The sequence below is a fragment of the Branchiostoma floridae genome, chromosome 12 (genome assembly GCF_000003815.2).
Source record: "Branchiostoma floridae strain S238N-H82 chromosome 12, Bfl_VNyyK, whole genome shotgun sequence".
Lineage (NCBI taxonomy): Eukaryota > Metazoa > Chordata > Leptocardii > Amphioxiformes > Branchiostomatidae > Branchiostoma > Branchiostoma floridae.
In genome coordinates this window covers 421,148-438,223 of record NC_049990.1, presented here as the reverse complement: position 1 = coordinate 438,223, position 17,076 = coordinate 421,148, and the positions used below count along the sequence as shown (strand labels likewise).

Below are 17,076 nucleotides of genomic sequence, written 5' to 3'. Positions count from 1 at the left end.
CACCTGACGTAACCTCACGTATGACGTACCGACAACGCTCTGCGCTAACTACAATACAAAAAGGCGACAGGGGCTAGGCTTGCTTCGCTTTCTCTCCTAGCAGAAGTTGATGGAAAAATTGTGACCTTTTTCTCATTCGCCGTTTTTTTCTTCTATCAGCCGTCCCCATACATTTATAAGAAAAGGGTCCCGATTTCCAATCAACCTCTGCTTGGGGAGTATCTACGCTGAACCCAGGCGCCAATTACGCTTCACTTTAAATCAAATGCGCAGATCTACGCTCTACGTTCAAACTGAGCGGTCCATGTACGAATCACGCAATTTTTTTATAAAAGGGCTCTCTACTCTCCAAGCATGCTAACCACTCAAAAAGACTGAGCCAGCAGTTTCTACGTATACGGAGGATTGTATTTAGCCTCTACCAGGCCGTCCTACGGGGTAGCCTGATTAAATCTCGCTTATAGCAGCCCGCCAAACATCCGCCGGTCCCGGGGCGGGGAGGGGCCAGTTTACAGCCCTGGACAGCGGAGTTTGTGTTACACAGACTACCTACGGGAGTGCGGGGATAGTAGGATTCGACAAAAATCGGGACATCGTCCACGCTAAGGTTTATGTTCTCCGTCCGCAAACTGATGAGCGGATTAGTTTTATTAGTCTCCAAGCAGATCCTACGGTGCCTAAAGAGATAGTATCAAAGCTGGCAAAGGAGTATAGCCGGCCAAAGGGAGATAGCCGGCTAAGGGAGTCAAACTTGCCAGCTTTGATACTATTTCTAAGGCACCGCAGGGTCTGCTTGCAGACTATAGTTTTATTGCCTTTCATCAAACCGACACACCACAGACCAGCTGAGCGGCCGACTAACTCCTCTGGTAGCAAAACTCCCCCGGCAAGTTATTCTCCCTATGATAGCCAGTGTAGTCAGTCTGGTAGAGACCAGGTTGTATCCATCATCATCATTTGTCGTCCTCTATGATGTGCAGCAAGTGAAGTTTGACTTCCAGTACAGACTAGTCTGTTACTCTGTATACAGGTTGTATCCAAGCAATAACTAGACTATGTAGATTTTAGATGATATAAGATGTAACCTGTTTCACGTATACTTAAGTCATCCAACCCATGCAATGCATTTAGCCCATGTTGGGCAGGAATATGCAATAAAGATAATTGTCATTGTCATTGTCAATCACTTTGATGGCGGATAAGAGCTGATCATTGATCTCCAAGCCGATCCTACGGTGCCATAAGATAGTATCAAAGCTGACCAGGGAGTATCATGAGCAGGCTAAGGGAGTCAAATGGGCACGGGAAGTACCGTGATAAGATACTATACATTACGCACCGTGGATCTGGTTGGAGATTACTGATCATGACACCCAGGCACGCGTGACTTGAAATGTTTTCTGTGTGGCGCTGAAAGACAAAAGTCATGCGTGATATTGTGAATTTGATTTGGAACTGTAACGTTAGATCCAGCATGTATCTAGCCTGATTAAATCTCGCTTATAGCAGCCCGCCCAACATCCACCGGCCCACGGGAGGGGCCAGTTACAGCCGTGGACAGCGTAGTTTGCGTTGCACAAACTAGCATGTATCCAGCACAGTGATTTATAATCAAAAGTCAATGTCAAATTTTCACGGTGACCCTTAGAGATAAAGTTATCCAAACCACTACAATTTTACAGCGCGTGAAATGATTTTTTTGCCCTTCTTTCTTAGCATTTGAATTGTTGCGGCGACGCGATGCGATTTACCCCCAGTTTTAATGCAGGCATAAACAAAGATGTGGCCAATTTTTGCAACATCTGACAACAAAGATACAAAAATTGCCGCGAAAAACACGTGCGGGTCAGAGGTCATCCGTGCCCCACGTGACGTATATCCGGCACGTTGATTGGCTGAATGCCAGAGGTAGATCACGTGACCAGGGCTGGCCTGACGTGGTCGCCATCTTGCAGCTTGAAGAAACTTAGGAATTTGGCTTGAATTTCTCTTGGGCCAAGGAACTGTGACCTTCCTTGGGGCGCTATCGGGGTTGTGTACGTTCAAGTGCCTTGGCCGTAGTCGTACGGTGGGAGCTGGGAGTTTGTCAAGACTGGATCTAGCGGCAGTCGGCTGTGTTACGCGCGGAGGGGAGTGTGGGTTGTGCCCGAGGAATTTGAACCGTACATCAGCAGGACTATAACGGAAGCATGCCCGTCAGGAAACAAGGTAAGACCCGCTCTCGGCTTGTCGCGATGTTGTCGTGTTTGTCGCCGGTGTTGTGTGAGGTGTTGACACGACTCCTGCTCTCTTCCAGACGCGCACAGGGCGCTGGAACTGCTGGAGGATTACCATGCCAAGTTAACCAAGCCCGGAGACCGCCAGCTTCGCGCAGCGATCGAACGAGTCATCCGGATCTTTAAAAGTCGTCTGTTCCAGGCTTTACTGGGTGAGTTTAGATTTGTGTGGTGTGAACAAGTGTGTACATGTGTGTGTGGTGAGATGATGCCATGTCCGTACTAGTGTTGTTAGCAGGATACACGACATGGCGAGGCTAGGCGTTACATGGCAAATATAGAACACGGTAGTGCACAGTCGGCAGTTGTCGCTCGCGCCCCTCCCCACAAATGCACACGCGCGTCGCCACAAACAACTTCCCTATTCTCTAACTACAGCACTCATTAATTAATTACACCTGTACTAATTACCGGGCTGGCTAACCCGGGCGCTAATTGGTGAGTGTGTAATGAGTACATTGGGCGGAAGTTTTGTACATTACAAGTCAGGCGTCCTGTAGGGGGGTCGGGGTCAGGGTTGGCATTCCTCCCGTACAGTTAGCGAACCCTCCCCACAGTCATGTTTATAACTCATGTTTTACTAAAGGTTCGCTCAGGTCTGTATGAAGGGAAGGTCCAACATTACCTCTAACCAGGGTTTAACCGTGCCTGGGGGAGTCTTACATGTCCAGTATTTCCGAAGGGGTGCTGTGAAAAATGCGGGGACAGTTGCTTGCATATTAATAAACTTGGCTGAAATGTCGGGTCAAGAATGCCGGGTATGGCAGCGGACCGCCCCCCACAAGGGCTGTTAGTAGGGAAATGGGGAAACAAGCTGCGATTATCCGGCCTGACGTGCCAATTTTCTCACTTTCTGGTGCTGTTGGGTGGCTGGAGGTGGATGTTTGGTGGTTAGGATAGTGCTGGAGGCGGGGTGGGGGTTGTGGTACAGGGCCGGGTCCTGTTGTTCCAGGCCCAAAGGTCAGTAAAAATAGCGGAGAGTTGTAACGGAATCCCCACGGCCCTCATGCCAGGCAGGGCTGGGAGCAGGTTACAGAGACTGGGCTGTTCTAAAAACAACACAAAACTTCATATTCATCATCATCATCATCGGTATTCCATTAATATTCACATTGAATGGCAGCATTGGTCTCTGAAACTTTCACGTACCCACAACACAGCGTGCACACCTGACGTTGTTATAAACACCAGATTTCGGACACAGATTTTGTCACAGAACAGGTTATACGAACTGGGCTGTTCTAAAAACAACACCAAACTTCATATTAATGTTTTGTCATGTAGGAACCATTCATATTGAACAATCTCATTGGTCTGTGTGTACTCACAACACAGCGTGTACACCTGACATTGTTATAAACACCAGATTTTGGACACAGATTTTGTCACAGAGCAGGTTATACCGACTGGGCTGTTCTAAAAACAACACCAAACTTCATATTGATATGCCATTAATATTCACATTGAATGGCAACATTGGTCTGTGTCAAAAAGTACCCACAACACATGCACACCTGCTATTGTTGTAAACACCAGATTTCTGACACTTGGTACAGAACAGGGTCTTTCTAAAAACAACACCAAACTTCACATTAGTTAATACACCATCGTGGATTCATAAGGAACGATGGCATTGGTTTGTGTGAGGTAAGAGAATCTACAACACAACACATGCACACCTCCATTGTTGCAAACACCAGAGTTCTGCCACATGCCACAGTGCAGGTTTTTTCCTACTGGGCTGTTCTAAAAACAACACCAAACTTCATATTAATGTTCCGTCATGTAGGTACCATTCATACTGAACGGCAGCATTTGTTTGTGGGAGGTAAGAGAACCCACAACACAACATGTACACCTGCCATTGTTGTAAACACCAGGTTTCTGACACGTGTCACTTCGGAACAACAGAAATCTACTGTAACAACGCTTTGTTAACTCAAGGACTTAACAAGTAAACCACATATTTACTTTCACTTGTTTCACTTTCCCTTTGACGTGTCAACAACAAGAACTCCTTCTCAGTGTCTTCCCTCTTGGCTAGACTGGAAGGTTTGTGATTTGGACAGGAGGAAGTCAATTCACTGGTTCATGTTAATCAGCCTGTAGTTTGGTGGAGTAGACAGGGCTCGAAATTCTTTTTGGGGATTAGGTGCACTGGTGCACCCAGCTTAAAAAATTGGGTGCACCAAAAAATGTTTGGGTACACCACTTAAATTTAAGTAGAACATAAAAAGAAAACTAATAACAAAACTTAGTAACAAGCTATCAAATTCTTATACAAGTAACATGACAGACATTTTTATTATCTTTCTAACACTTTGATGTCAAGAATATGATGTATACTAGTATACTTGATATCTTTCCATACATATTTGGGTGCAACCTGTGCACCCACTGAAAGAAATATTGGGTGCACAGTTCCAATTTTGGGTAATGTGCACCCAGTATTTCGAGCCCTTAGTAGAGAAGCTTAAATGATGACTGTAGTTTTAGTGGATTTCGTTAAGTTTTTTGGTTATAAACAAATCTTGTCACTGACCAAAAGTAGTGGATACTACATGAAACATACGGTCATTTCCTAAATCATGTCCAGTTGCTTGGGTAACTGCTATTTGGCATATCGTATTACCTGGATGTCTGGTGTCAAGTTTCAGATCAATTATGCATTTTTGAATTTTGCATAAGCCTTGTGTTGATATAAGATAGGTCTGCGTTAGGGCTGGGTACCGGTACAGAAAATTCAGGTCCAGGTCCGGTTCAGGTCCAGAGGATCAGGTCCAGGTTCGGACCTGAACCTGGACCTGATTCAGTATGACTCATACTAATGGTCCATTTCACTACAAAGAAATCTGTTTGGTGGAGTATTAGACATACACTGGCTTTTTAAAATCCTACAACGCTAACTGCACATGTACGATTGGCTGTAAAACTTGGTAGAAATTACTTAACTCTACTCTACTTCACTCTTGTTATTTTCTTCCACCTGCAAGCGCCAAAACGTGTGAATGCCTGATGAAATAACATGTTAATTTTCTAATCGGTCCAACATCCGGTCCACCTAATTTTTTCAGGTCCGGTTTTTCTGGACCGGTCCAATAAGAAAAACCGGTTTTGTACCGGTACGCTGTACCGATACCCAGCCCTAGTCTGCGTTGCTTTGTTTACTTAATTACATCTGTGTGTTGCAATTAGCCCTCAGGGGTGCGTTTGAAAATAAAGATTGTTACAATGTATTTCAACCTGTTGCTGAATATGATATAAGATGTTACATATTATAAAGAGTTGTTACACAGAGGGTTCTTGCCTTTCCTTATAGTGTACATGTACCATATCTTTGGTCTTTGTCATAACATTTGTTAGATTTTATTTGCCTGTAGGTTTGGTTATTGTTTCCAGTACCTTTCTGACTTGAAACTGATGAATTAAATGTTAAGGTACGAAGAGGAAGAAAATTGTAAGTCTCAAATATCTCTTTACTGTATTGTTTACTAGTTCAGGAACTTTTATATTGAGAGAGCTTGTAGCCCAAAGAGCATCCCCTATCCTGTGTTTTAATTAATTTTTATTAATTTATTTATTTATTTGGATTCTCCACACTGGAGGGTATGGCGGAACAGGTGTCAAAAGACACCTTTTCGAAGCCGCCATACCTTTAATTAATCTCCAGTGGTTGGTGTCTGGGCTCCTGTTCTGATCATTTCAGGTCCCTGCCCAGTAGAAGAGCTGCTAGAGCTTAATTTCGTCAGAACCCTCAGTGAACTGTGAAATCTATTGGTAGGGTTGCAGGTGAAAAATAGACTCGATTTTCAAGTGGTTTGCAAACTTGGTGACCTTTCGGCCATGAGCAAGTTTGGCAAAAGTTTGTTGACAGTGAGAGATTTATCACGATGCATCTGTGTCATCTGGGACTTTGTTTATACCAACATTGCCTTCACGACGTCGGTAGATTTCTTCAGCGATGCAAGGAAAACTGTGAGTTAGGTCATAGTCAGGGTCAGTGTGCTAGAACCCACACCTTACATAGCACCAGAGGCCGTGGAACAACTAAATTTATATGAGTTTGTCCTTTTTTGTTGTTTGGTGTGTTCGAGGTATAGAACCCACACCTTACAGTACTGTTGAACAACCATTTGAGTTTGTCCTTGGCTTATCAAGGGTTGGTGTGTTAGAAGTATAGAACCCACACCTTACAGTTGGTCCTTACTGTAGCCAGAGTTTGTGTGCCAGAACCCACACCTTACACATTACCGGAGACTGTGCAACAACTATATGAGTTTGTCTTTATTCAGGGTTGGTGTGTTAGAAGTATAGAACCCACACGAATTATTACAGTACTGTTGAACAACAAAGCGGCACATTGTGCCCCAGGGCTGACTCGACCTCGGTAATTTGGGGATAATTAATAGCCAAAATAGCGCAACAATTGAGTAGTGAAAAGGACGGAGGCATTCACTGCCGCAGGGGCCTGGGAAACTGGTGACATTTCAACTCCAGCTTTATTTTTATGTTTTTTCTCAATTCTTTAAATTTTCAACAATGATGAAATAACAGTTAACACCAAATGAATAATACCTTAATTTACATAACAATTCTGTACAGTGGTTTTATACAGGAAGATTTCTAGTTCAGTGGTTTGAAATTTAGTTTGCCCCGAACTTTCCAAAATGGTCTTGTATTTTGTAATGTATTCTGAGTTCTGACTACCAGCTACCATCTATTTCACTTCACAAAAAAGTAACCCAACTGATATACCAGGTAGCTACCTATAGACGAGTATAGCTATTAATGAAACACCAAATTTCCTGTTTCTTCTGAATATGTGCCAAAAAATAAATGCTCACTTTATATTAGGAGCGTTCATGATGACAAATTTATCCGTTTCAGCTTGCCAAAAGTATAGAACCATTTCGTTTCTTGCATCATGAACTGGGCCTTAATTCCAATGTAGCCCAGTGCTGGAGGTGCAGTTGTTGACAGTTTGTTAGTGTTTGTGGGATGTTTGTTTACAACAGGCTTCAGTCTAAGTGGGTGCTGAACTCTCTGGTGATAAGAACTTCAATGAATTAAAAAGTCTCATGTTTTTGTGGTGTTTAATCCTTTATGATGATATTCTCTTTATCGAGTTGTAATGAAATCTTAAGATGCATTTTAGTTTGGTGGTTTGATGTTCATATTTCTCTCAGTAACTTCTCCACGAACTTGAAACCAAGTTGTAAAAATGCTTGTTGTGGCTCCCAACCAGGCTTTTAGCCAGGCATGCGTCAACGAGTCATCTGGACGCACTTTTCTTAGAGTAACAAGAAATTTGATGCCCCTGGACGCCCTTACACTATGGAGAAAATGGTCTGACAAGCATGAAATTCTGATTGACCAGGGATACTACCAGGTCATCTGTGGTCACAGTCTTCTACTGTGACCTCTGGAACAGTATTTTTGCCTCTTGGGATACCTAAGAATGCACTTTTTTAACTTAAAATCATCAGAAACTCTGCACCATGGAAGGTGGATGCCCCCAGACCCCCCTACAATAGTCACTTGCCGCGACTCACCAATAAGTTTGGACTCCCTATTATAAAATCCTAGCTAAAAGCCTGCTCCCAACTAAACCCATGAACACACTATTTTCTCCCTACCCAAAATTAAGGCATTTACAGTAGTTTGTTTATTTCTATCTCTATTAGAATTTACAATAGTTTTTCTGCTATGAATCAGTTCCTATGTATCTATTTGAAATATTTCTTCCACGTTAATCTAAATTCCTTCCATATGTCTGCAGTGAATAGTATTTTATAATTTGCACACGTCTGGTGAATGTACCTTTCTATATTAATACCCCAAATCTCGGCATATTTATGTGTTGAGTATTTTTCTCCAATTTAATTGGAGAGGAATGCTCACCACATGTCATAGATATGGCAAGAATTTTAAATATTAGATATATCAGCAGTGAATAACCAAAAGTCCTCAAATTTTTCACTTCCACTTTGACTCCATGAAAAAGTTATAAACAGGAAAGGAAACCAACAGTTTGTTTAAGTTTAATATTATCTTCTACATTGACTGCTGCAGTGGGTAGAGTGTTTCCCCTGCATTCAGTAGGTCGTGAGTTCGATCCCCGGCCGAGTCATACCAAAGACTGAAAAAATGGTACATGCTGTTTCTCTGCTTAGCACTCAGCACTAATGAGGAAAAGTATGAAATATGATATACGGTGTAGAAGTATGATTTTGAAGACAACAAAACACACAAAACAGTAATGAATGTAGTCCTTAAGCTTTGTAACTTGTTCTCTGAACAAAATTGGATTTGCTAATTTCATAATTTAATTGTGCCCATTTAATTTGCTTGATTTAACAATTTGACTATGATGCAGAAAGTGAAAATATTATTCAAAAGACAGCAGAACACAAACTTAAATTCTTTGGAAAATTCGCTGAGCGATTTTCCACATTTTTGGTTGCTCATGTCCCAGCCTCCAGTGGGAAGGATGAGTGGCTGATGAGTCTGCAGTGTACAAAATACTTTTCTGAACCAGGTTGCACACTGTGCAACCTGGGGCAAAAACTAGGTTGCACAACTGAATTTCAAGTTGCACCACCTACAATTCACTAATTTCTGAAAAAGAGGTACAATACATAAATGTTTGGATGATATAAAACGGAGCTGCCTCGGTCCATTTATTTCTTCCAAGTAAATTGACAACGAAATCGAGTTCCAAGGCTCAAAATCTAAGTTGCACCTTATGCAACCTGAGTATAGAAGTAAGTTGCACCAAGCAAAAAGTGGTTGCAATGTGCCCGTGTGCAAGTGGGTATTTTGCACTGGTCTGCCTGTCAATCAGGGATATACCGTAAATACATCCATGTTTTTGCGGTGGTTATGAGTTTTTCTTGTGTTGTACATTCTCAGTTTACGCAATTCTGTAGAAAAGTAGGAAAGGCGTATTTATGGTGTCATAATATTTTGTTTAGAGTCACTGTGAAAGTAAAACGACCGTGAAAGTTTCAGGATATACAGTACCACCCTCCTCATGTTTCTAAATAGACCTGACTACCACTGACTCACTCATTATCCCTCCCACATGGTGTAATTATCTCATGAAAGACAGAAATAACACAGGCAGACTGACACATCAGGCAGGGAAATTGTTCCTCTTTAGGGCCATGTCACCATAGCAACATAAAAGTGCACCTTGAGTGGAATAACAATGAAAACTGAATAGCAGAGATTTCTGTGTGTTATTTTTACATTTTTGTGAGTTGTAATTCAAGAAAGTTGATGTCACTGGGAAATATATTAAGACATTTCATTGTAGAAAACTATAATACTGTGTGCAAAGTAAAGTTTGGATTATTCTTGAAATATTTTGAAACTTAGCTTATATGACTAAAGAAGTTGGAATGCAGGTCAGTGCTGTCTCCAGCTTTATTTTTTCCATCTCGTTGTTAGTTTTCATTGCTGAATCATTCTAAGCTTAGGAATATACATCCTAATCAGTTTCATGTCATGAAGTTCTGATTTTTGGGATGCATGGTGAATTATTTTTCCATTCCAAAAAGCAAGAAGGCTGTCACCCCTGCAGCTCAGTGGACTAACCCACTGTGCTATATATAGACCTGACCCCAGTGGGAGGGGGTACATCATGCTAGGGTTTGGTGTCAGAAATAATTCCTAGAACTAGAACTTAGTAGAAGAGTTTTGCCCTATGGTGGTAATGGTTGTGTTGAAAACCCATAGGCTTTGTTTGTTTTATGTTAACAATAATATTTCCAACATCCTGTTGGTTTCAAACTAGTGCTCTTTCATGAGTCACATGCTTTCCTTTTTATTTTCAAAACCAGATGATGAAGCATTTTTTGTTCCTTATCCTTGTTATTGATGTTAATGTGGTACTTCATACAGGTTATTGTTTACATAGTTGCTCAGGCTGATCTCAAAGAACATTTTTAATATTGCTTTGGCTGTATAGCCTTTGAAAATTTGATAATAATCATGCCCGTAGCCAGGGGGGGTTCGGGGGGTTCGGAAGAACCCCCCCACTCGCTCAAAAGGTCCGCTTTTTCAGGATCGAAGGTCCACTTTTTGATGTCCAAGATTTTTTTTCAAAGGCATGACTGATTTGCATTTTTCCTTGATAGACATTTCAGCCAATCGTAGTAAGTCTATCAGCAAAATTTGCCCCAGAAAGTGCAGGAAATGGCTTTTCAGAGGGTCCAGATTTCAAAATTTCCCCGGACCTCCATTGCGACGCCTCACGCCTTTGGTGTCGGACATGGTGAAAATATGTCGAGGGAGTTGGCCTCAAAGCCTTGTCCTTTAATAGAAATTCCATTAAACTTCGCAAGCGATTTTTGACGGTCAAAATGCAGGAAATGGCGTTTCAGAGGGTCAAAATTTCATTTTTTTCCGGGGGAGCATGCCCCCGGACCCCCCTAGGTACCTCACGCCTTCGGCGTGAGTCTCGCGCCTTCGGCGCTCGATGGTCCCACATTTACTAAAAAGAACCCCCCCAACCGAAATCCTGGCTACGGGCATGATAATACATTTTAAAAAAGGGACTATTTTTTATCAAGTAATGGTTGCAAAACTGTCTACCTCATTGCAGAACAGCAGAAATGTATCTTGCGTAGTGCCGTGGTTGGCGACCCTGCCACTGGAGTTCGAAGCCCGGTATATTTCTTCAGTGAGCAAAACTGATCCAAGATTCCTTTATATTTTGCAATACCCAACAGTTTTTATTCCAAACAGCAATTACTCAAACAACTGGATATGATTGACATTTGGCGTATCTTATTACCTGAATGTCTAACCTTTGTCCATGCAACAGTTGTATTGTTCATGGCTTCAGCATAAGGAATTCCACTCCACTGCTGATAGCCCCAGGAATCGCGCATGTTTTACACACACAGAAGGAAGGTCGATTTTCCACATGCTGCAGTTTATTCATAAGGAATTGTCAATATTCCAGATGCCGCAGGCAAACAGAAGGGCATGCCCAGATTTCTCTGTATTGCAGAGAGATTCATTTTAATTCCAGAAGCCCCATACATGTGGAATTGTCTTCATTCCCTGTGCTGAAAAAAAAAAACAACACACTAAAATATCACAATGTCCTATCTTCCTAAATTCCCTGGCAGGTTCTGTGAATCCTCCTGGTCTGTCACTAGTCCTGGCATATGGTTGTTGTTGTTGTTGTCCTTGTTTAATGTCTGTTATTTTGCTAGACTTGGTCTCTTGGTGCTGAGAAACACATGGTTGTGTTTCAAGTCAATTGTCTCTCTATCATAGTCTATGTACTGTATTTAGCTCTTGGTGCCTTGTGCTTGAGAGTTGCTGGATTTGTATTTAGAAGAGTAGGTTGAATCTGTGTGTACTGGGAGAAAGCCATGTACGTCTGATGTCTATTCCTGCATTTTAGTATTGATGGATACATTGACGCATTTCAGTGTATCTCATGTACCGACTATATCTATGCAAATAAAATCTGAATCTGAGTCATTCTGACATCAGTGAGCTGAATAAGTTGGTCTTTCTTCATCTTTCCCCTGGAGTTTTCAATGTTCCTTTGCACCCTGTTAATCCCAGCTCACATCTGTCTTGTCTGGTATAACTGGTCAATTTGCAGTTAATATTTTGGAGATTGCAGGAAAAACATTTGAACACATGAAAATGGTTTGCAGTAATGTATTATAAATGGTAGTATTGTTCGGTGGTCAGTTCTGAGGGTATTTTTGGCAGTGTCCCTAATTGGGTATGAATGGAGAATGGTGTCTGCTGGAATAACATCACCCTTACATGAGAGATGCCCACTGAGGAAAGATGGGATGCTGTCTGAAATGCCTCACCATGCTTTTTATCCAGTTGCTAACTGTTAATTTGTGTAGGTTATTACTGGCTGGCAAAATACACCTGGTGATTATTACCTGGATGTCTAACCTCTAACATTGACATAGAAAGTAGAATGGAGTCTGACTCACTCACTCACTGAGTCTGACTGCATAGCTACATTTGTAGCAGTGTGTCTGTTTTTAGCAACATTTGTAGCAGTGTGTTGGTGTTGGTGTACATTTGCAGCATTGTCAGTGTGTGTCAATGTGGCGATGATGACTGTGGTGTCTGGAACAATAGGCCTGTCAATGTGTAGGGGAGGGTCATTAATCATCCCAACAGCTGGGAGTATAGAACTTTAGGGGAGAATCATTGATCTCTGTAACAGCTGGGGTAACATTTAGGGGAGAATCAATAATCATGGCAACAGTTGGGGGAAGTGTGTACTGTTAGGGGAGGATCGTTAATCATCTTAACAGCTGGGAGTATAGAGCATAGGGGGAGAAACATTGATCTCTGGAACAGCTGGGGTAACATTAGGGGAGAGTCATTGATAATGGCAACAGCTGGGGGGAGTGTGTAATGTAAGGGGAGAGTCATTAATCATTGCAACAGTTGGGGTTATAACATTAGGGGAGAATCATTGATCATGGCAACAGCTGGGGAAGTGTGTTACTCATGAATTGTTTGGGACTACGTAAGCTCAATGCTGACATCTTGTTTGTAGTCAGGTTTTGACCATTCAGACATCTTCCAAGGGGCAAAACCTCCAGTCTTACAACCGTACCATTTATTTGTTTATTGAATTTTCGAACAACTGGGTATCTGTTCAATTCCGCAGAATTGATTTTTAATGGTTAAATCGTTAATATCACAACATCACGAAGAAAATAGATAATTCCAAAATCTGTCGTCTCTGGGGAGATTTTCTGATGTCAGAGAAGCAGCAAACCAACCTTCCTGACCCTAAGGCCCCATAGCTGTTGACTGTGAGTCCACGTGTGCCTGATGATTTCCCCATTCACCAGGCAGTGAGAGGTGTGTGTTTGGGGGCCTGACTGACCCCAGGCTTTACAACTTGGTAATCCCTCTGGATTAGTGTGGATTAAGGTGGATATGGGACAAGTGATTAACAAGGGTCTAATGTTTGTATTATGAAGTGGGATAATCCTCTAATATCCTTATAAATCAAATTGTGCAGAAAGTCACTATATGAAGGCCATATTTGGAAGAAGTAAAAAAAGGATTTAGAATGATTTCTATATTAGAAATTTCAATTCCTCAAAGATGTTTGGCATCTACATGTAGACATTATTTAATTAAGTAACAGTTTACTATCACATTATCCAGATGTCAACTGGGAGACCAGACTGTAAGGTTTGATCCACTCACACCGGGAAGGACCGCTACTCTTTTTGATACATGTAGTGGGTTCTTTAATGTGCTCGAGGCAGGTCTTGAAATAGTGGGTGCATGTGCACCCAGGTGCACCCAAAATTGGAACTGTGCACCCAATTTTTTTTCAAATATTTTCTTAGGTTTATGTATGGAAAGATATCAAAGTATACTAGTATACATCATAATGTCTGTCATGTTACTTGTTAAAGAATTTGATAGCTTATAACTAAGTTTTGTTATTATGTTTTTTTGACATTCTACTTATATTTAAGTGGTGCACCCAAATATTTTTTGGTGCACACCAAGAAAGGCTGCTGGGTGCACCAGTGCAGCTAATCCCAAAAATGAATTTCGAGCCCTGTCGAGGTGTGATTCTCCTGAAACGTGTACACAGGGCTTCTGGCTTTACACAAGGCACAAGCCTTCGGGTTTTACATCTGAGAAGATATCCCTAACCTTGAGGACATCTGTAACCTACGCTAGGTTCTCATTTCATCCTGGGTCCATTGTAATGAAACAGGTGTGAAGACGTGCCTCTCCCAGGGGTAGAACATGGGGCCTGCCAGGGGGTTTCACGGCTCTTCTGTGTCCAGAACGATGCTCAGTTGTTGTGTTGTCAGGAACACTGATGAACTGTGGCACCTCCATTACGACCTCTGCTGGGAAAATCTGAAGATTCATCTTCAAGGTCAGCGTGAGTCTCGATCAATAGTTCTGGCCTGGGGTCGTCTCAGGACAACTTCAGAAGATTTCTGTGTCTTCTTCTCAAGGACTAAAGTAATGAACTTTAAGTTTAACTCCATTACATATGAAGTTCTTCAAGTTGATTTCCTTCATCTCCAAAATATTGGACAATCAACAGCATAAACAACGCAATGAAATATATTTATGTGGAGATAACACACAATACATAACTTTATTGCACAACAATTGTACAAGGTACAAAGTATGACATCTACATAACTACAGTTCTATAGCTTAACTTAAGGCGTATCTAACTAATACAGATAATATATATATACATGGACATGATGATATTTTTCATGGTATGTTAAACCAAGGCGCAAAATTGATTTCTGGGGATTTTGGTGCAAGTTGGTGAATCTGTACCAAGGTCACACACTAGGGGGCCCAAAATTGACCTTGACCTTTGTATTCCCCAAACTTACCCAGATACCGAATGTAACTACAATCCATCCAGATGTTTTTATGCTGATCACAAGCAGGGATCGAAATACTTTTTTATTGCTACATGCAAAATTGCGAGTTGGCAAAAATTTTACGTGCAATTTAAAATATTAACATGCAAAATACAACTTGTCTATACTGCAATGTTCTAGCCACCATCCATCATTCTGTACTTTGGTGGAATGTTGCTGCTCTGGATGGATAAGAATTTTGCCCATTCTGTCACTGTTGATGGACTGAAATTGGCACATGAAAATATAGACAGAACTGCAAATTTTGGAAAGATATCCACATAATCAGCATGTTAGTTTGCAGTAAAGCCGAATTTGATTGTTTATAACACCTACTGACAACCGGTGACGATCCCCGTCAGACAAACAAAGGCATCGTGGCCTCAGTATTTTTACTATAGGCCATGTATTTTCAACATGCAAGATTGCAAGTTCAGAAAATTTTAACATGCAAATCTCAAAAATTATGTGCAAATTGCAAGTTAAGTATGTCTATTTCGAACCCTGACAAGTATCTGGCAACAAAACACACAGACAGACAGACAGACAGACACACCCAATACTATACCTCCATTTTTCATGGGGGTGTTGAATAGAGTGAGTGCCATGTTTTAATGATAAGGGTTTTGTTACGTAATGTCACTGTTATGTGTACAGTACAGAAAAGCTTGTTGACCGTGTGACGGCTCCAGCCCTGTAAGTAAGCAATAGGTAACGGATTGTGAACCCAGGTCCACATGAATGTGTGACATATCACAGTTCAAGTGTGCGTGGGGACACAATGTCAATACTTTAGCCAGTGTTCAAGGCAGCATATATCATACTATTTATAGGGCCCCTTCGCTGGGATTTGGTCTTCTTAATTTTCAGTCAACATACGGGTGTTTCGACCTAACCAAAAATCTAAGAACATTTGGAAGTGATGTGTGTAGTTCAGTATCGCTTACCTAGAGTAGAGGGTAGGACAATCAAACATGCCCGTAAATGGCTCATTTTGAGGGTTTCATGTATAGTTCATTCAATCATTACAGGGCTCGAAATACTGGGTGCATGTGCACCCAGGTGCACCCAAAATTGAAGCTGTGCACCCAATTATTTTCTGTGGGTGCACAGGGTGCACCTAAATATTTTCTTGGGTTTATGTATGTAAAGATATCAAATTATAGTATACATCATATTCTTGACATCTAAGTGTTAGAAAGATAGGAAAAATGTCTGTTATGGTACTTGTTTAAGAATTTCATAGCTTGTAACCAAGTTTTATTATTAGGTTATTACTTAAATCTAAGTGGTGTACCCAAAATTTTTCGGTGCACCCAATTTTTTAAGCTGGGTGAACCAGTGCACCTAATCCCAAAAATGAATTTTGAGCCCTGCATTATTATCATTACACGTTCCTCCAATCACTGCATGGCATTCATCATCATCATCAGGTGGTAGAACATTCTAGAGCGCCCAAACCCGCCCCCCTCCCCAGTCTGCTCTACAGGTTGCCTGGGTGTTAAGGACAGACAGTAATTACAGGTGGGTGATATACCAACTAGGGATGCGTACCTAAACCCACGTTTAGGTACAGGTCCGGATTCAAATCCAGAGGTTTAGGTACAGGTCCGGACCTAATGAGTCCGGATCTAAATGCATGGCATTGAATATTATATCATAATATTGTATTATGATATGTTATGACGGCAAAACAATGTATTAAAAAGGGTAGAAGCATGTTTGAACCAATAAAAACATATTATTATGGTAGACACATGATGCAACAAAAATTTGACCCTTGTTATTTTCCCTCACTGGGGCTCAGAGACTGCTATGGTAATTTCACAGTAATTTTATCTGTCAAAGTGGCCATCTCCTGACCTGTTATCCTGCCTGGCTTGCACTAATGTGTACCTAATTGATTGTACCAGTACTGTACCAGTAGGCATCCCTAATACCAACCCATTCCGCTATCAGACTTTACCAGGGCTGGCTATATATATAGACTACAGATCTCTGCTGGTATTGGCAGGGCTGGGAATAGTGTAGGTGCAGAATTGTGCACCTTTGTGCACCTAAAACAAGTAGGGTCTATGGTTTCCTGTTTTGGTCAAAATTTGTTCAGTTCAGCAGTTTAGTTGGTGTAAGGACAGATTTAATTGTTGGGTTGTATCATGAGGGAACTCTGAGGGCCAAAGGTGAGGTTTCTTTTATAGAGCGAGCTTTTCTCGGAGAATGACCCAAACAACCCCGTTTTCTTTGAATGGTCATAAACTAGACCCAAGTGACTTTCTGATGGAGAATAATCCTAAAGATTGAAATATGGGTTAGTGCTTTTTTTAAGCCTTCATTCAGTGAATTTTAACATTCTTTTCTTAACTGGTGCAATG

General features: G+C 41.5%; 1 protein-coding gene across 14 annotated transcripts in view; it reads left to right on the top strand.

Annotated features, from left to right (window-relative positions):
- The first annotated feature begins 1,896 nt into the window (after positions 1-1,896).
- The window catches only part of LOC118427794 (disks large homolog 2-like), a 104,620-nt gene continuing 89,440 nt past the window's right edge, over positions 1,897-17,076 (top strand). For 12 of the 14 annotated variants that reach the window (XM_035837743.1, XM_035837742.1, XM_035837737.1 and 9 more), the window contains exons 1-2: positions 1,897-2,208; positions 2,297-2,428. In XM_035837743.1, coding sequence (XP_035693636.1) covers positions 2,190-2,208; positions 2,297-2,428 — 151 coding nt within the window. In that variant the 5' untranslated portion in view covers positions 1,897-2,189. The remainder of the gene's footprint in view (positions 2,209-2,296; positions 2,429-17,076) is intronic. The other 2 variants (XM_035837744.1, XM_035837740.1) reach the window with 1 other exon arrangement.